Raw genomic sequence first — 21,044 nt, 5'->3', positions numbered from 1 at the left:
CCACCGCGCGTGCTCCTTTAAAATTGTTTATGTAAGCAATCATGGCATCTGCAAATAAGGACAATTTTATCTCTTTCTTTTTGATCTGTGTGCTTTTAATTTTCTTTCTTGCCTTATTGCACTCGATATCATTTCTAGCACCTTGTTGAATAAGAATGATTAGAGTGGACATACTTGCTTCGTATGTCTTTCCCACTAAACATAATGTTAGCAGATTTTTTTGTTAGATGTTCTTTATCAAGTTGAAGAAGTTTTTTTCTATTCCTGTTTTTCCAAGAGTTTTTTCGGTCATGAATGTGTTTTGCATTTCATACGTTCACATAAATTGATATGATCGTGTGATTTTTCTTTTTTAGCTTGTTAATGTGGTTAATAGCATACACTAAACTGAGATATAGTAAGACAGGACTTGTGGCTAGAAGAAGCTATAGAAGAACATTCCTTCTTCTAAAGAAATCGCTGCAGAAAGAGATAAGGTACTACTTGGGAGGACGAGGCAGGAGAATTGCTTGAACCTTGGAGGTGGAGATTGCGGTGAGCTGAGATGGCACCATTGCACTCCAGCCTGGACAACAAGAGTGAAAGGTAATAAAAGGTCTGTTTGTAACTTCATATCTTTGGTGCGGTGTGGAGCTAGAATTCCAGAAGCAATAGATTTTAAAACAGCTTTAGGGAAATGAGTGGAGCTGAAATGAGACATAAAGAAGGGAGATGGCAAGAGAGAGAAAAGAGGAAAGGAGAAAGGGAAAGGAGAAAAACATCTCTAAAGGGAAAGGAGATGCCTGCTGAGCGTCTACTGCGTGCCCTGCGCTGTTCCAGAAGTTGAGGATCCAAAACATCTTCTAGGCTCCCCAAAGAAGTCCCAGTCTGGTAAGGAATCTGACAAGTAGTTAAATGATACAAAGTGTTAACTGTCGTTAAGGAAGTGTGCACACTGAGGGGCAAGATGGTTAGGGCGAGAACGCCCATGGGACGGGAACTAGGAAGGCTTCTTGGAGGTGACGCTTGATCTGAGGGTAAGCAAAGGAAAAAAAAGGAAAGAGAGACAGAAAGATAGGAAAAACAACGAAGAGACAAGAAAAGGCAAAGGAGGAAGGGCTCGATGCGATCGGCGCTCGGGTCGTCAGGCGTCGACTGCTAGGGTCTGACCGCGGTCCCCGCCCCCGTCCCGCCCCCTGTCCTTCCCTCCGCCCCGAGCCGCGGCCGGCCGGGTCTGCGTGAGTTCGGTGGCGGCCGGCTGTACAGAGACGCCATGTACCGGCTCCTGTCAGCAGTGACTGTCCGGGCTGCCGCCCCCGGGGGCTTGGCCTCGAGCTGCGGACGACGCGGGGTCCATCAGCGCGCCGGGCTGCCGCCGCTCGGCCACGGCTGGGTCGGGGGCCTCGGGCTGGGGCTGGGGCTGGCGCTCGGGGTGAAGCTGGCGGGTGGGCTGAGGGGCGCGGCCCCGGCGCAGTCCCCCGCGGCCCCCGACCCTGAGGCGTCGCCTCTGGCCGAGCCGCCACAGGCGCAGTCCCTCTCCCCGTGGTCTCCGCAGACCCCAGCGCCGCCCCACTCCAGGGGCTTCGCCAGAGCCATCGAGAGCAGCCGCGACCTGCTGCACAGGATCAAGGTGCGGCCACTGGGGCGGGGGACGTAGGCGGCCGGGGACCCACCCCTCTCGGCGGTGCTGTCGGGGGCTGAGTGGACCCCACCCGGAGCGGCGGGGTGCCCGCGATCGGCTTCCGAGAAAGACTTCCCATTTCCCCACCGCCAAGCCATGGTCAGACGCTCTTGGGGGTTCCCCAAATCTGGGCGGAGGTCACCGCCTGTCTCGGGGACCGCCCCTTCCCCCTAGGAGGCGGACAGGCACATCCCTTGCTGTGAGTGAGTGAGCATGGCCTGGGACGAGGTGGGCGGGGCCCGGCTGGAGGGGGCGGGGCCCAGACTCTGGGGGCGGGGCCTTGGAAGGTCTTCGAGGAGTGATCTGGGCTTTTTTCAGCAGGCCTCTAACTGTCAGTTCTTTCCCTTCGGTCTTAGGATGAGGTGGGAGCACCGGGCATAGTGGTTGGAGTTTCTGTAGATGGAAAAGAAGTCTGGTCAGAAGGTGGGTTCAGAAAATTGTTGTTTTGTTCTGTGCCAGTTGGTAAATAAAATATTGTTTTACTGGTTAGAGTGGATCCCATGAAATGCTATTGCATTTACTTAAAACGATGCATACTGTGGAGAAAACATCTAACATAATAAAGAGTCAGGTGCTTTAAATCACAGTAAGGCTTAAAATGTGACTAATAAATTGGAGTCATAAAGATGGCTTGCTTCTATCCACTCCCACTTTTCTCTTAGGACTGAATTTATTGGTCTGAAAGTTGTGTACAGTAGTCCCTCCTTATCCTTATATATTCCAAGACCCTCAGTGGATGCCTGAAAACGTGGATGGTATTGAACCCTGTATATTCTATATTTTCTCTTACATATATATACCTATGATAAAGTTTAATTTATAAATCAGTCATAGTAAGAGGTTAACAATAATAATAAAATAGAACAGTCACAACAATACTCTGAGTGGCATGCAATTTAAAACTTAAGAATTGTTTATTTCTGGAATTTTCCATTTAATAGTTTCGGACCATGGATAACTAAAACTGAGGAAAGCGAAACCACAGATAAGGGGTGACTACTGTGTAGAACAATCCATTAACTGAGTACTTGTAGGTAACATTTATGGGTAGATAAAACTCAGAATTTGTGAATTTTTGTTTTTTAATTAAGTTAACAATTTGTTGAGTCCCCTCTTCTGTAAAAGGCAGAGTACTAAGTACTGGGGTTATACACTATTCCTTGTCTTTAATGACTTTTCAGTCTACTTTCTTAGACTTTTTACCAGGCAGAGATGTCAACTATTTTTTTCAAACAAAAGGCAAGAAACTTAGGGAGAGGGATTTCTATTCATTTTATGATACTTTTATCAAGGAATTATTTTTCATAACTTCTCTGTTGCACAGAAATTGATCTAATTGGTCATCCTAGGTTTCTAGGAGTTGTACTTTTAGAAAATGATGTTTCAGGCCGGGTGCAGTGGCTCACGCCTGTAATCCTAACACTTTGAAAGGCAGAGGCAAGTGGATTGCCTGAGCTTAGGAGTTCGAGAGCAGCCTGGGCAACGTCGCAAAACCCTGTCGCTACTAAAAACACAAAAAATTAGCCAGGCATGCTAGTGCGTGCCTGTAATATCAGCTACTCAGGAGGCTGGGGCACAAGAATCGCTTGAACTTGGGAGGTGGAGGTTTGCAGTGAGCCGTGATCATGTCACTGCACTCCAGCCTGGGCAACAGCGAGACTCTGTCTCAAAGAAAAAAGTTTCATATGCCATTTAAAGGCAGTAAGTTGATGGAAGCAGTAGGGGTTTGAATTTGAAGAAAAATGAGCCAGTCGACGTGGTGCACGCCTGTAATCCCTGTGCTTAGGGAGGCCGGGGAGGAAGGATCACTGAAGGCCAGAAGTTTGAGATGAGCTCAGGCACCATAGTGACACCTGTGTCTCTATAAAAAAAAATTTTTATTGTATTATTAATTATTTTTATTTTTTGGAGTTTCACTAGTTGCCCAGGCTGGAGTACAATGGTGCAATCTCAGCTCACCACAACCTCCGCCTCCCAGGTTCAAACAATTCTCCTGCCTCGTCCTCCCAAGTAGCTGGGATTACAGGCATGCACCACCACACCTGGCTAATTTTTGTATTTTTACAAAAATTAGAGACGGGGTTTCTCCATGTTGGTCAGGCTGGTCTCGAACTCCCGACCTCAGGTGATCCGCCTGCCTCGGCATCCCAAAGTGCTGGGTTTACAGGCATGAGCCTCGGCGCCTGGCTTAAAATTTTTTAAAAAAGGAAAATGATTCTTCCTTCAAGTATAAGTATAGTCTGATCATTATACCTAATTTATGATAAATCTCGTAATCAAAAATTACATAAATGTCAGCTTTATGGACTTTATGCAAATATTTTTTAGATATTTACAATTATACAATTTTATAGTCATTGTATTCCTTTTATTTCTTTTCAGATCTTGGTTTTCTGTCTTTTATTTATTTATTTATTTTTTGGACAAGGTCTCTTTTTTGCCCAGGCTGGCATGGAGTGGTGTGATCTTGGCTCACTGCAGTCTCAAACTCCTGGGCTCAGATGATTCTCCCATCTCAGTCTCCCGAGTAGCTGAGACTACAGGTGTACTCCACCATGCTAGGCTTTTTTCTTTCTTTCCTTCCTTCCTTCCTTCCTTCCTTCCTTCCTTCCTTCCTTCCTTCCTCCCTCCCTCCCTTCCTTCCTTCCTTCCTTCCACTCTACCACGCCAGGCTTTTTTCTGCTCTGCCCTGCCCTGCCCTTTTTTGTATATTTTGTAGAAATGCGGTTTCTGCCATGTTGCTCAGGCTAGTCTCGAACTCCTGAGCTCAGGTGATCCACCTGTCTCCACCTCCCAAAGTGCTGGGATTACAGGCACTTTCTCTTTCTTGGTTAGATTTACACACTTGCAACCTGTGAGAACATGGAAACCAAATTTAAAATTTTTTCTGGAAAAAGCTTTAAGTTAGTACGTAATTTTTCTTCTGGTTTGCAGCCAAATTAAATTGATGGTTAGCTAGATTTGGTTTGTGGGACATCTTTTCATACTTTTTTTTGAGACAGGGTTTCACTCTGTCGCCCTGGCTGGAGTGCAATGGCGTGATCTCAGCTTACTGTGACCTCCGCCTCCCAGGTTCAGGCGATTCTCCTGCCTCAGCCTCCCGAGTAGCTGGGATTACAAGCATACGCCACCACGCCCAGCTAATTTTTGTATTTTTAGTAGAGATGGGGTTTTTCCATGTTGGCCAGGCTGGTCTCGAACTCCCAGTCTCAGGCGATCTGCTCGCCTCGGCCACCCAAAGTGCTGGGATTATAGGCATGAGCCACTGCGCCCGGCCCACACTTACTTTTATTGAGTGGCTATTTCAAGGAATTTGGTGGAAATTTACTCAAAAGTCAAAAATAAATATAATCTGAAGAAGAATAATGATGTTTTCTTTAAATAATAATTTATTTAAAATATGGAATAACTCAGTTGTTTAGATAAGCTAAGAAAAATTTGTATCTAAGTCATAGAAAATTGCTATTGCAAACAGGGTACAATTTCACTTTAGTTATAAGGTTAAATTGTTAGACTTACCAGTATACTAAGATTTTAATCCTTTACATGTCCAGTGTTAAGTAACTTATAAAAGTGGAGTATCTTTTCTTTTAGATAAACACAGCATGTTTAAAGATAGTATTATTTCAGTTTTTGAAGACTTGTTTGACCATGAAGCCTTTAATAGTGACTTTTTACTTTTTTCCTCCAAAGGTTTAGGTTATGCTGATGTTGAGAACCGTGTACCATGTAAGCCAGAGACAGTTATGCGAATTGCCAGCATCAGCAAAAGTCTCACCATGGTTGCTCTTGCCAAATTGTGGGAAGCAGGGAAACTGGATCTTGATATTCCAGTACAACATTATGTTCCCGAATTCCCAGAAAAAGAATATGAAGGTGAAAAGGTAGTGAAACTCACAGTTCATTTTACTAATGGCATGTTAAATGGTTTATGCTAGAATTTATATTTAAAATGTTTCATAGGATTCTTTGGCTTTTTAGTTATTGTTAATGTATTAGGTTTTTTTCATCAAGATGATAATCAGGTAGGTATTTTTCTGAAATTTGAGGCTAAGGATTTGTACATGACATTTTCCCAGCAGCAGTTCAAAATGGAAAATATTACTGAGACATTATTCCAAGGTAACTAACTTTCTGTTTTTCGGGTTAATACTGTAATTGAATTTTCGTGTTTTTACAATTAGGTTTCTGTCACAACAAGATTACTGATTTCCCATTTAAGTGGAATTCGTCATTATGAAAAGGACATAAAAAAGGTGAAAGAAGAGAAAGCTTATAAAGCCTTGAAGATGATGAAAGAGACTGTTGCATTTGAGCAAGAAAAAGAAGGCAAAAGTAATGAAAAGAATGATTTTACTAAATTTAAAACAGAGCAGGAGAATGAAGCCAAAAGCCGGAATTCAAAACCTGGCAAGAAAAAGAATGATTTTGAACAAGGCGAATTATATTTGAGAGAAAAGTTTGAAAATTCAATTGAATCCCTAAGATTATTTAAAAATGATCCTTTGTTCTTTAAGCCTGGTGAGTGTTCATCCCTTCTCTTAACAAAATCATCATTACTGAAATGTTAATTTTCAGGAAATCCAAAATGATACCATCCTGAGTGCATTCAGTGAGGCTAATGTTTGTGATATGGGCTAGTCTGGTGCTTGTGTTTTTATCTGTAGTTTCTAACAAAGCCTAGCATCCAGGCAACTCGTTGTTTAAATTTTGCCTCATTGGAGACTACCCAGTCATTTAGAGGATTCTCAGTATCAAGATGTTCATGCAAACTTATGGAGAAATGTTGGAATAATAGTTCTCTAAATACAACCTGGACCAAAATAGACATGTTAAGGTATTGCTGATATTTTAGTACTTGGTTAGAATTTAAATTGCTCAGCTTATTTTGTGCCTTTATTTCTTAAAGAAATGAGCGTTCATCAATAATTTTTCCCAAAAAGCTGATCTATACAAATAATTATCTTTGTTTTATTTTTTGATTTGGTGCCTATTGAAGCTACTTAAAATCTAAATTTACCATAGTATAAATTATATACTTATATTCTATTTTCATTTTAAAAGCTTTTAGTTGAATAGATATTATATAAATATAACTAATAAGAGCAAATAAAATATATTTTTGGATTTTATCTTAAAAATGAAGTTCCATGCTGGGCACAGTTGGCTCACGCCTGTAATCCCAACACTTAGGGAGGCAAAGGTGGGAGGATTGCTTGAGCCCAGGAGTTTAAGACTAGTCTGGGCAACAAAGCAAGGCCCTGTCTCTACAAAAAAATTTTTTTAAATAGTCAGGTTCAGTGGCCTGCGCCCGTAAGTAGTCCCAGCTACTCAGGAGGCTGAGGCGGGAGGATCCCTGAGCCCAGGAGTTCAAGGTTGCAGTGAGTTACGATCATACCACTTTACTCTAGCCTGGGCAACAGCAAGAGCAAGACCCTGTCTCAAACCAGTTTGAGTTTGTCCAGAACCCAAAATGATATAAAGTTATTTATTTGAAATACTATATATATTTGAATATGTATTTAAATTTAAATATGTATTTGAAACAAGGTTAGTGTGCCTACATTTTATTTTATTTTATTTTATTTTATTTATTTATTTATTTATTTTTATTTGAGATGGAGTCTGGCTCTGTCGCCCAGGCTGGAGTGCAGTGGCACGATCTCAGCTCACTGCAACCTCCGTCTCCTGCGTTTAAGCGATTTTCCTTCTTCAGCCTCCTGAGTAGCTGGGATTACAGGTGCCCGCCACCACACCTGGCTAATTTTTGTATTTTAGTAGAGACAGGGTTTCACCGTGTTGGCCAGGCTGGTCTCGAATTCCTGACCTCAGGTGATCCTCCCCTCTTGGCCTCCTGAAATACTAGGATACAGGAGTGAGCCACTGCTCCTGACCCATATATTGTATTAAAATAAGAACATGTTTGCCCATTTATGCCCTAAACAATGAGTAGAGGTAGATTAAGAACAAAGTTGACTCAAGAAATCAAATTTGCTTTGCTTTTCTTCCTCTTCCTCTTTTGGTGTCACTTTGAAAGATTTTTGTTTTGTTTTGAGGTAGGATTTATTTGCTTACTTTATTATCAGAGAAAGGAGCAGATTTATGTGAAATGTTAAGTGTGCTGATCATAATTTTATTCTTGTGTTAAGGACTTGGAATAAGGACAATTGCAAAGTTAATTCAATATGTTGATGTGTTTGTCCTGTGTTCTTTTTCTAAATGCTGCAGTAAAATATTCCTGTTTTAAAGGTATGCTAATTTTCAGTGGGAATATATTTTATGTAGTTTTGAATAATAATCAAGCATTTTCTTTTTTTCCTCCTTGCAATGATGTCTCAAGGTAGTCAGTTTTTGTATTCAACTTTTGGCTATACCCTACTGGCAGCCATAGTAGAGAGAGCTTCAGGCTATAAATATTTGGACTATATGCAGAAAATATTCCAAGACTTGGATATGCTGACAACTGTGCAGGAAGAAAATGAGCCAGTGATTTACAATAGAGCAAGGTAAATGAATACCTTCTGCTGTGTCTAGCTGTATCACATCTTAACACTATGTTATTAATTAAAAGTCACATTTTCTTTGTTTCCATTCCAAAATCAACTTGCCACATTTTGGGAGCTTTTCTACATGTCTGTTTTCCCATCTGTAGAGTGAAGGAAGTAAAACATGTTTATAAAGTACACTAAGACCCTTTGATGAAAGACAGCAATACTATTAATAATTCAAACATGACTAATGAAACCAAAATTGCACCCACCCTGAGCATCTGTAATTTGCTCTTTAACCATTCCTTTTCTTATGTTTTAACGAATGCTTTGTTTACGTGTTGTTAGTTTTTAATGGCTTTCATACTGTTTTGAAATAATGTTATACTTACAGAAAAGTTGCAAGAGTAATACAAAGAATTCACATATCCCCTTTACTCAGATTCCCTTAATGTTAGTTTACCCCATTTGCATTGCCTTTCTGTCTACACGTGTTTATTTCTGAACCATTTGGAAATAAATTGTAGACGTGATACCCCTTTACCTATAAATATTTAAATGTGTATTTTCTAAAATCAAGGACATTCAGGGCCGGGCGCGTTGGCTCACACCTGTAATCCCAACACTTTGGAAGGCTGAGGTGGGTGGATCACCTGAGGTCAGGAGTTTGAGACTAGCCTGGCCAATGTGGTGAAACCAACCCTATCTCTACTAAAAATGCAAAAATTAGTCAGGCATGGTGGCGGGTGCCTATAATCCCAGCCACGCAGGAGACTGAGGCAGGAGAATCTCTTGAACCCAGGAGGCGGAGGTTGCAATAAGCGAGATCGTGCCATTGCATTTCAGGCTGAGTAACAGAGCGAGACTCCATCTCAAAAAAGGAAAACAAACAAACAAAAAACCAAGGACATTTGGGAAATTAACATAGATACAATGCTTTTATCAAATCTACAGGCCTTACTCAAATTTTGCCAGTTGTTCCAATAATGTCCTTTATAGCAAAAGAGCAGAAAAACTTTTTCTGGTCTAGGATCTAATCCATGATCTCACATTGCATTTACTTGTCATTTCTATCAGAAGTCACATGACATCAATTTGTCCCATTATTGCTGATGGTATTTTAATCACTTTTTGAGGTGGTGCCTGTCAGGTTTTTATAAAGTTACTATTTTTACCTTATAATTAACAAGTATATTTGGAGGAGATAATTTAAGATGATGTAAAAATCCTGTTTCTCATCAAACTTTCTACTAGTTTTAGCATCTATTGATGATTCATGACTGAATCAGTTATTACAGTGATGGTTGTCAAATGGTGATTTTCTAATTCCATCATCCATTCTATATTTATTAGTTGGCATTCTATTATAAGAAGGTGCGGGCTGGGGGCGGTGGCTCACGCCTGTAATCCCAGCACTTTGGGAGGCTGAGGCGGGCGGATCACTTGAGGCCAAGTTTGAGACCAGCCTGGCCAACATGGCGAAACCCTGTCTCTACTGAAAATACAAAAAATCAGCCAAGTGTGGTGGCAGGCACCTGTAATCTCAGCTACTCGGGAGTCTGAGGCAGGAGAATCTCTTGAACCCTGGAGGCAGAGGTTGCAGTGAGCCAAGATCATGCCACTGCACTGCAGCCTGGGTGACAGTAGACTCTATCTCAGAAAAAAAAAGTGCTTTCCCTGCTCTCTTATTTATTTATTCATACTAGTATGCATTCATGGATTCTTAGTTTAGTCAGTGAGTTATAATCTGTCACTGTCATTATTTAATATATTGCTTTTAAAATAGTATATGAAATATTAAAACTGTAACAGTAAATGGTTATTAGATTGCTTACCTATATGTGTAGTTTTTGTTTTGTTTTGCCATACATTTGTAAATATTTATTGAGCAAATACTACATGCCACATATTGTACCACATAGTAGAGCTAACCTGACATAGCTCCTGCCCTCCAGGAGCTTAAAGACCAACATCCAGCAAATAAATCAATTAAGTACATAAATTTTCTTTCAAAAGGAATACATGTTATGAACAGGCACAGTGGCTCACACCTGTAATCCCAGCACTTTGGGAGGCCAAGGCAGTAGGATTGCTTGAGCCCAAGAGTTTGAGACTAGCTGGGGCAACGTAGTGAGACCCCATCTCCACAAAAAATACAAAAATTAGCCAGGCATGGTGGTGCGTGCCTGTCGTCCCAGTTACTCGGGAGGCTGAGGTGGGAGGATTGTTTGAGCCCAGAAGGTAGAAGTTGTAGTGAGCGGAGGTCGCCCCACTATACTCTAGTCTGAGTAACAGAGCAAGACTCTGTCGCACCCCCCGCCAACAAAAAAAAGAATATGATTAGGTAACATAGTTATCAGTGGGGCCACACCGCCCTTTAGATATGTAGCTAACATGGTAATCCCCTCCTTTTTGTAATTATTATTTTAGATTCAGGGTGTACATGTGCAGGTTTGTTACATGGCTATATTGTATAATGCTGAGGTTTGGACCTGTCACCCAAATAATGAACTTATGAACTTAGTATCTAATAGGTAGTTTTTCAACCCTTGCCCTCCTCCCTCCCTGCGTCCCCCTTTTTGGAGTCCTTGGTGTCTCCTGTTTCCATCTTTATGTTCACGTGTACCCAGTGTTTAGCTCCTACTTATAAGTGAGAACATGTGGTATTTGATTTTCTGTTTCTACATTAATTCACTTAGGATAATGGCCTCTAGCTACATCTATGTTGCTGCAAAGGACATGATTTTGTTCTTTCTTATGTATGTGTATATATTTTTAAATGAATGATTTTCTGCTTGATTTTATGTGTGTTGATAGTGAACATTAAAATGCTCTTCTTATTTGGATTATGTAGACCTCTCCTACATGCCATTAATAAGGGTAATTAAGATTCTGGGGGTGGGGCGAGGTGTCTCACACCTGTAATCCCAGCACTTTGGAAGGCTGAAGCGGATGGATCATCTGAGCTCAGGAGTTCAAGACTAGCCTGGGTAACATGGTAAAACCCCATCTCTACCAAAAGTACAAAAAAATTAGCCAGGCATGGTAGTGTGTACCTGTAGTCCTGACTACTTGGTAGGCGGAGCTGGGAGGATCACTTGAGCCTGGGAGGGTGAGGCTACACAGAGCTGTGATTGCACCACTGCACTACAGCCTGGGCGAGAGAGGGAGACCCCGTCCCAAAAAACATTTTTTTGATATATTATAAAAATACAAAATAGTATCTAACTAAAGTAATTGAATACTTAAAAACTATCTGGGTGTAGACACTATTTTACAGTGAGGCATCCTTAGGTACTTTTAGTAAGATTTAAGATTTAAAACATTTAAACCACATTTTCTCTCCATTTTCTTCTATAGCTTTTATATATAAAATATCAAGTTCAAGTTACTTATGTAAATTTGAATTGGGTGTTCAAACAAAATCCTAGGTGAATTGCTTAAGCAGACTTTAATATAATTTATGGAGAGGCTTTTAGAACAGATTTTGACAAGTTAACTAGAATTTTTACCCTTAGGAGTGAAAAATGCTATGATTTTATATAATTTCATATTTGATTCATTTACCACTATAATAGGAAAGGGTTTAGTCAGCTTTTTAGCCTTTACAAATTTTACAATTTAATTTATGCTTTCTGTTATGGAGACATTTTCTATGACTTAGAGTTTTAACTTTAATTTACATAATCTAAAATAATTCAGGCCAGGTGCTGTGTGGCTCATGCCTGTAATCCCAGCACTTTGAGAGGCCAAGGCAGGAGGATCATTTGAGGCCAGGAATTTGAGACCAGCCGTGGCAACAGACTGAGACCCCATCCCTACAAAAATTCTTTAAATAAGGAGGCGGGCGTCGTAGCGCACGCCTGTGGTCCTAGTTAATCAGGAGGAGAGAATCACTTGAGCCCTGGAGTTTCAGGCTGCAGTAAGCTATGATCATATTCTGCACTCCAGCCCGGGTGACAAAGCAAGATCCTGTCTCTAAAAATTAATTAATTACTTGGTTAATTGAATAAAACAAGCACAAGACTATATAAAAGTGCTAAAAAATTTACATGTTCGGTTGAGATGAGACAGGATTAAAATAATGTGAACCAAATACAGATTTCTTGTCCGAACTGGTATACTTCAAAAATCACACATGGAAGTATTGAATTTTAAAATTACAAACATTTGAGCTTATTTTGTAGAGAAAAATTTGAGACACAGTGTTAGCAAATGCAATAAAAATTTGTTTGACCTTTTAAAGTAATTTGGGATTTTTATTATTAGAGGAAAAAGTATTTGGAAAGCAAATACTTGATAACTTTTCAAAAATACTTTGTTCAGAAAGAACAAAGAACACTCATGAAAGGGCAGTTGTGTCAAATGTTAGGAGGGTGAGTCAGAAGTTTACAAAATGGCCAGTTGAGTTATATCTTGATTATTTATGGTCAGAATTAATTCAATTCGTTAAGTATTTGTATTTACTGAGTTTTATCTGTTTACTCCTCTCTCTTCCTACCATAGTGGTATTCAAACTGTAGGTTTGTATGTCCAATTATTGAGTTGGAAAATCAGTTTAGTGGGTTGAGTAGCAGGATTTCTTTTTTTTAATAGAACAAAATAGAATAGAATATGATAACGTACATCGCAGGTAGTAAAGGTAAATATAAGCTTTGGGATAAAGGCTAGGCTGCTGCATTAAGGAGACACCAAAATGCAGTGGCGTGAGGAAAACAAAAGTTTAATTTTCCATGCAGCATTCCTAAGGTGAACAGTTCTGATTGGTTCCCCACAAGCCTTTAAGAGGCCAGAGTCATCCATCTTACTGCTCCTCTCTCCACAGTGGTGTCCCTGTCTGTACACCTGAAGCTCAATCATAGCCCCGAAGGTGCCCCAGCCTCCTGAAAAGAGACAGGGTATGGAGCTTGTACTCAGGGCCTTAAGGTCCAGGCTTGCAAGTGTCACACTTCATTTCTGTCCACCTTCTGTTGGCAAAAACTTAGCTATATGGTCAAACTTTGCAACAAGGGAGGCTGAGAAATGTAATTTCTAGCTGAGCAGGCATGTGCCTTGCTTTACTTTATTACTAAGGAAGAATAGAAGAGTCAGTTTTGTGAGCAAGCAGCCATCTATGCCACTGGCCACTGTGTTGCTCCATAAAACTTCTGTTTTAGAAGGGTGTGATGTGTGTATGTGTGTGTGGGTGTGTGTGTGTTTTCATTCAGTCGAAAGGAGAAATGTATTCCTCACTGTGGGTTGAGGTTAAAAAAAAATGTTTGAAAGCCATTCAGTGGAATATATCAAACTAAAATTTTATTATATTTTTTACTAGTAATTTGTGAAAGGAGTTTTGGGATAGAATTTTGAAGCTTAATTAGTAATAGGAATTTTACAGTTATGGTGTTTTATTTTCCATTTTATTATTTGATTTGTTAGAAATGTAGCACATTTAACAAATCAACTATTACTTTTACCTTGCATATTTCCATTAGTACATGCTTTACAAATGGTTTAATTGCACTTTATAAAGAAATAGATGAAATGGTGGCTTTTTTTGGAAATTTTTTTAGTTTTATGTTCCTATCTCCATACTAGTTTTGTTCAATCTGTTGTATTTAAATCATAATTTTTTAATTATCAGCTTATTTAAAAGGATTAAATATGCATTGCAAATCAGTCTATGGCCTAAAAGAGATTTCTTGGGGACCCAAAATAAATTAGGTTAGCAACAAGCAATGAATTTTAATTTTTTAAATGGCCTGTGGTTCTCAACTACTTCAGACTCTTTGTGTTTATTATTTTTGGATCTAGCATTATATTTTACTGGAAAGCACAGGAAAAATGATAAATACCATTGGGAGGTCGAAAGGGGTGTATTGCTTGTGCCTTGGTGTTCAAGACCAGTCTGGGCAACATGGTGAAACCCTGTCAGACAATACAAAAAAATTAGCCCGGCATGGTGGCATGAGCCTGTAGTCCCAGCTACTTGAGGGCTGAGCAGGGAGGATCACCTGAGCCCAGGAAGTTGATGGTGCAGTGAGCTGTGATCGTGCCACTGCACTGTCACCTGATGATGGAATGAGACCTTGTCTCAAAAACAAATGACAAATACCAGAAGTTGTCAGTTGAATCTAAAAAAAGTTTCTCTAGTAAAGATGGCATAGATGCATGACCTTACTGTGATTTAGATCTAGACATTTGAAAATTTGAAAATGGATGTCTAGCTCTGTATATAAGGGAGAGAAGGACATTATGTCCACTCATCGAGCCTCTTTTCTAAGCTAGAAATGAAGGCTCTGTGAATGTGCAGAATGCAGAGCAGCTATTGTTTCCTGTTTTCTTGATGAGTAATTAACTTGTGACTTGCGCAAGAATCAAAATTGCCATATGATGGTGAGTTAATTTCATTTTCTTTTTTTTTTTTTTTTTTTTTTTTTGAGACAAGATCTCACTTTGTTGCCTTGGCAGGAATGCAGTAGCACAATCATACCTCACTGCAGCCTTGAACTCCCTGGCTCAAGTGATCCTCCTGTATCAGCCTTCCAAGTAGCTGGAACTACAGATGTGCACCACCACACCTGGCTGATTTTTAAAATTTTTTTGTAGAGATGAGATCTTGCTGTGTTTCCCAGGCTGATCTCCTGACCTCAAATGATCCTTCCTCCTCAGCCTCCCAAAGTGTTGGGATTACAGGCGGGAGCCTAGCTCATTTTATTTTCTATTCTTTGAAAAAAGGCAATGGGTTTCTATCTCTAGTGTTAAGGGTCCCTATCAGCTCTGAGATGCTTTTGGTTTGGTGTTTTTGTTTTGTCTCGTTTTAATTCGTAGTAGTTCTCAGTGGTTCTAAAGGGTAGTTGATTCATTTTAGTTAGATAAAATGGGCTGCTGAAATAAAAGAGGGCACTAAAAGAAGGAAATATTGTTACCTAGGAAAATGTTTTATCTATTTGCTTTATTTGTTTTATTTGATACAGTATCTGTTTGGGTCTCTGAAACTCAACTCTGATTCTTTTTTGTAATAATTATTTTAAAGGAGTTTAAAGGCACCAGCTTTTGGGGGGGAGTTCGGGGAGTAAAAGAAATCTTTTCAAAGATATAGACAAAAATAAAACCTTAAAGTAAAACTTAATATATATGTTTGTATTGATTTGTTTTATGGTACCATTTTGCAGGGGAAAAAATGTTTCCAGCTTTGTTATGTAGTCTACTGACTTGTTGGGTATAACCATAAACCTGTTTATAATATCCTGACTAAGGCTTTTTAGAGTTACTGTTTCCAGGAGTAAATATTTCTCTTCTTTACCATTTCTTTGTGTGTTTATGCACATGTTGAAAATAGTACCACACGGTGTCTGTCACCTGTTCAAAGGATCTCACCAGAATCCCACCTCACAATAGCACTGAAATTCTTTCGCTCAGATTTGAGTCACAAGATCACACTTAGCTGTAAGGGAGGCAAGAGAATTGTTTTTAACTGGGTATGTTGTTGTCTTGAATAAAATTGGGATTTTCTTAAATGGAACAGTGGGAACATTGATTCTGTTTAGGCGCATAACTATTGATTCTGTGTAGCAAATATACTCTGTATAGGCAAGTACACTAAATAACTGTGTAAGTGAACATCACAAAGGAGCCCATTGACTGTTCTTGCCACTGAGAGACACTCAATTTGTTGATGGGGACTCCTCAGTCAATGCCTCAGCTTATTATTAGAACTTGGCCATTTTTTTTATGTGTTTGGCACAGTGTTTGCAACAAAAATTTCTGATTTTATAACTAGATGGGATGAAAACCAAATAAAATGAATGTTTTCTGGAGTGTTTGCTGTATTTTTTAATGTTTAAAATTTTTAATATCAATTTTTATGGGTACAGAGCAGCTGTATATACTTACGGTGTACATGAGATGTTTTGGTACAGGTGTGCAGTGCATACCAATCACATCGTGTAAAATGAGTTATCCATCCCCTCAAGTATTTATCCTTTGTGTTACAAACGATCCAATCCTACTCTTAGTTATTTTTAAATGTACAATTATTATTGACCATCATCACCATGTTATATTATCAAATACTGGATCTTATTAATTATTTATGTTTCTTTTGTACCCATTAACCATCCCACCTTCTCTCAACTTTGGCTGCATTTTGACAGTATGGATATGGCCTTTACCTTCTATTTCTAAAGTGTCTTCTAGAATTAAGAATTGTTCCGTATCAAGCTCTTTTTCATGCCTTTAGCTGACAGACTCTCTACTAGTAGTTCAATCCAAATGTAAACTAAATGTTAAAGTGGGATTGTTTTTATAATATGCATTTGAAATTCTGTTGGTTTTCAAACGTCTTATAACAATACATACCAAGTGATGAATATTGTCTCTAAAGACATTTGAGAAGCATTTTGAAAATAAGGCTGGGCGCGGTGGTTTCATGCCTGTAATCACAGCACTTTGGGAGGCGGAGACAGGTGAATCACTTGAGCCCAGGAGTTCAAGACCAACCTGAGCAACACGGCAAAACCCTGTCTCTACAAAAAATACAAAAATTAGCCAGACAAGGTTGTGTGTGCCTGTAGTCCCAGCTGCTCAGGAGGCTGAGGTGAGGGATTACCTGAGCCTAGGATCACACCACTGCACTCCAGCCTGGGTGATAGAGTGAGACCCTGTGCCCCCACCCTTGAAAAAAAGTATTTTTAGTTTATAAGTTTGTAGATGTAGATTTCTGTGGTTATATAACATTCTTGTGCAGAATCTGGAGATTCTTATAAATAAGTATGAAGAAGCTGTTTGTCATCTGGCATCGTCCCATCAGTTAGTTACAAAAATGTTTCAGCAACTTAGTCAAGAACTTGTGTCTATATTCTTTTAAGCAGAAATATTTTAGGAATTTGAAATAGTAAAGTTTATCTTTCAGCTGAACAAAATTATTTTCATAAAAATGTACTCATTGGTCCTATGTGAAAAGGAACTAAGAGGTTAAAATCTAGAATTTGCTTATTAAAACTAGAATTCTAAAGTATAGAAGTCTCCATATTTTAATATTTAAAGGAGGAATAACTGAGGAGTTCTAGTTTCCAGTCTTAATGTAAGTGGTTTGAAATGCTTTTTTTTTTTTTTTTTTTTTTTGAGACGGAGTCTCGCTGTGTCGCCCAGGCTGGAGTGCAGTGGCGCGATCTCGGCTCACTGCAACCTCTGCCTCCCGGGTTCACGCCATTCTCCCGCCTCAGCCTCCGAGTAGCTGGGACTACAGGCGGCCGCCACCACGCCCGGCTAGTTTTTTTGTATTTTTAGTAGAGACGGGGTTTCACCATGTTAGCCAGGATGGTCTCGATCTCCTGACCTCATGATCCACCCGCCTCGGCCTCCCAAAGTGCTGGGATTACAGGCTTGAGCCACCGCGCCCGGCCTCTGAAATGCTTTACTGTTAAAAGGAAGTTACAGAGCTGGGCGCGGTGGCTCACGCCTATAATCCTAGCACATTGGGAAACTGAGGCTGGCAGATTACATGAAATCAGGAGTTCCTGACCAGCCTGACCAACATAGGGAAACCCCGTTTCTACTGAAAATACAAAAAAAAAAAAAATAGCCGTGCTTGGTGTTGGGCACCTTTAATCCCAGCTACTCGGGAGGCTGAGGGAGAATCGCTTGAACCCGGGAGGTGGAGATCACAGTGTGCCGAGATTGTGCCACTGCATTCCAGCCTGGGCGAAAGAGCGAGACTCTGTTTAAAAAAAAAGAAAAAATCGGCCGGGAACAGTGGCTCATGCCTGTAATCCCAGAACTTTGGGAGGTGGAGGCGGGCAGATCACCTGAGTTCTGGAGTTCGAGAGCAGCCTGGCCAACATGATGAAGCCCCCGTCTCTACTAAAAATACAAAAATTAAAAAAAATTAGCTGGGCATGGTGGTGCATGCCTGTAATCCCAGCTACTAGGGAGGCTGAGGCAGGAAAATAACTTGAACCCAGGAACAGTGAGCCGAGATTGGGCTACTGCACTCCAGCCTGTGCAACAGAGCAAGACTCAGTCTCAAAAATCAATAAATAGACCAGGCGCGGTGGCTTACGCCTATAATCCCAACACTTTGAGAGGCCAAGGTGGGCGGATCACTTGAGGTCAGGAGTTTGAGACCAGCCTGGCCAACATGGCGAAACCCCATCTCTACTAAAAATACAAAAATTAGCCGGGTGTGGTGGCGCACACTTGTAATCCCAGCTACTTGGGAGGCTGAGGCAGGAGAATTGCTTGAACCCAGGAAGCGGAGGTTGCAGTGAGCCAAGATCGCGCCACTGCACTCCAGCTTGGGCGACAAGAGTGAAACTCCGTCTCAAAAATAAATAAGTAAGTAAATATACAGAAAAAAATTAGTTGGGCATGGTGGCAGCACGTGTAATCCTAGCTACTGGGGAGGCTGAGGCAGGAGAACCAATTGAGCCTGGGAGGCAGAGGTTGCAGTAAGCTGAGATTGCACCACTACACTCCAGCCTGGTCAACAGAGCGAGACTCCGTCTCAAAAAAAAGAAGTTACAGAAAGCTGATTATTGGCTGGGCACAGTGGCTCATGCCTGTAATTCCAGCACTTTGGGAGGCAGAGGCGAGTAGATTGCTTGAGGCCAGGAGTTTGAGACCAGGCTGGACAACAGTGAGAACTTCATCTCTACCAAGAAAAAAAAAAAAAAAAGAAAGAAAGAAAAAACTTAGCCAGGTATGGTGGTACACACCTGTGGTCCCAGCTACTCAAGAGGCTGAGGCAGGAAGATTGCTTGAGCCCTGGAGGTTGAGGCTATAGTTAGCCATGATTGTACCACTGCAGTCCAGCCTAGACAATAGTGCAAGACTCTGTCTCAAAAGAAAAGTGGAAATTTATTTCTCAGTGGAAAAAAAATGTGTTTCTATTATGTAACTTCTTTTAGATTTAATTTGACTTGGTTGGCTGGAATTACAAATATAATCAGGAGTTGGGGCAGAAAGTAACGAGGGCCTAAAATTTGAGAGTTGCCATAGGAATGGAAGGAAGGGAGAAGGGTAAGACACAAAGCAGAGATTGAATAAACAGGATTTAGCATCTTACTGGATGTGAGAGTTTAGGGCAAGAAAGTCATTAAAAGTTGTATAATGAAGGCTTTAATGGAGAGAAAGAAATATGACAGACATGTTGATTTTGAGACAATGAGAAAACCACCTATCAAGTCATTGGTTCTCTAAAGAGCATGCTAAGATCCCCTTTAGACTTTTTTTCTTTTTTTAAATCTTCAGACACAAACCTGTGGCCACTCCTTTCCTAACTGCCAGCCCTACTTCACCCAATATTATGACTTGTACTTTTAGGTTACGTATAAGAATCTTGAAAAAAGAAGAAAGGATTCAAACTAGGGTTTGCTAACTCCAACCTTTCCCACTGCACCAAGAAACTACCATGTCACATCATTATATACGATATGTATATGGTTTTATTTTTAGAATTTTTTTTTTTTAGATAGGGTCTTGCTTTGCTGCCCAGGCTGGACTCAAACTCCTGGGCTCAAGCGGTCCTCCTGCCTCAGCCTCCCAAGTCACTGGGATTACAGGCACGGGCCGCTGCACCCAGCTTATATGGTATTTTTATCCAAGAAATCTAGTCATCTTACAAATAACCTTATTCCTAAACATCCCAATATGCTTTGGATGTTTACAGTGTTGGTTATAAAATTCACTTGTGGCATGATTCAGCATTAACCACAAGGACAAGGAATATCTACCAAATGATAAGTGTCTCCATATGCACAGGGCAAATATGTCATGTGTTATATTAATTTTTGCAGGTATTAAAAGTTTGATACACTCAGCATGGACAAGCCATACCAATAGAAAAAAAACCACTTTCTATGCTTTAATTCAAAAGGTAATTAGACTACCTTACTTAGTATCTGTGTGTCATTAGGACCTGAATCATACTGAAAATTAGTGGTTAGTTTATAGTTTCTAAGAATGTATGATCATTACATTGAAATACAATCTGTCTCATGTACACATTTTTCTATCATGTGTGAAGTCAGTGGTTATTAAATTTTTAATGATCATTTCTTATTTCCTTTTAGATTTTATGTTTACAATAAAAAGAAACGTCTTGTCAACACACCTTACGTGGATAACTCCTATAAATGGGCTGGTGGTGGATTTCTGTCTACAGTGGGTGACCTTCTGAAATTTGGGAATGCAATGCTTTATGGTTACCAAGTCGGGCTGTTTAAGAACTCAAATGAAAATCTTTTACCTGGATACCTCAAACCAGAAACAATGGTTATGATGTGGACCCCAGTCCCTAACACAGAGATGTCTTGGGATAAAGAGGGTAAATATGCAATGGCGTGGGGTGTGGTGGAAAAGAAGCAAACGTATGGTTCTTGTAGAAAGCAACGACATTATGCTTCACATACTGGAGGGGCTGTGGGTGCTAGTAGTGTCCTACTGGTCCTTCCTGAAGAACTGGATACAGAGACTATAAATAACAAGGTTCCCCCAAGAGGAATCATAGTTTCTATCATATGTAACATGCAGTCTGTTGGCCTCAATAGCACCGCTTTGAAGATTGCCCTTGAATTTGATAAAGACAGATCAGACTGATACTTTAACACCACAGGTGCAAAATGAGTTATTTTGGGGTTTTTTTGAAACATTAAAGTTCCAAAACATGAAATTTTTAAGAATAAATTTGAAATAGAGTATAATTGAATGCAGAGAATTATGTACCTCTAATTGCTTAATTTTGTAATGGTCTTTTATTGTAGAATTGGTTCTTTATACTCAGGGAAGTAATTCTATTGTTTTTACTTTTTGAAAAAAAGTGTTAACTCTTGAAATAAAATATTCTGATAAAATATGTACTTTCTGCATGTGTAATACAGAGAAAATATCATTCAACAGGAGCCTCCAAATATCTG

At 40.1% G+C, this 21,044-nt stretch overlaps 1 protein-coding gene across 3 annotated transcripts; it reads left to right on the top strand.

The window, feature by feature from the left end:
• The first annotated feature begins 1,185 nt into the window (after nt 1–1,185).
• Nucleotides 1,186–20,983, top strand: LACTB (lactamase beta). 3 transcript variants are annotated; one of them, XR_002523084.1, is made up of 6 exons: nt 1,186–1,609; nt 2,017–2,083; nt 5,354–5,544; nt 5,845–6,181; nt 8,005–8,166; nt 20,202–20,983. XR_002523084.1 is itself a non-coding variant. In XM_003901028.3 (6 exons), exons 1-6 carry the CDS (start codon nt 1,253–1,255, stop codon nt 20,725–20,727), a joined length of 1,644 nt encoding a protein of 547 aa, XP_003901077.1. In that variant the 5' UTR covers nt 1,186–1,252; the 3' UTR covers nt 20,728–20,983. The 3 variants fall into 3 exon arrangements, 2 of the variants coding, with proteins under 2 accessions (XP_003901077.1, XP_021796321.1); XM_003901028.3 differs by having other exon boundaries at nt 8,001–8,166; XM_021940629.2 differs by lacking the exon at nt 20,202–20,983 and having other exon boundaries at nt 8,005–9,973.
• Nucleotides 20,984–21,044: the final 61 nt, after the last annotated feature.

This window comes from Papio anubis, chromosome 7 (genome assembly GCF_008728515.1).
Source record: "Papio anubis isolate 15944 chromosome 7, Panubis1.0, whole genome shotgun sequence".
NCBI classification, from domain to species: domain Eukaryota; kingdom Metazoa; phylum Chordata; class Mammalia; order Primates; family Cercopithecidae; genus Papio; species Papio anubis.
This window is presented reverse-complemented; position numbering and strand designations above follow the sequence as displayed.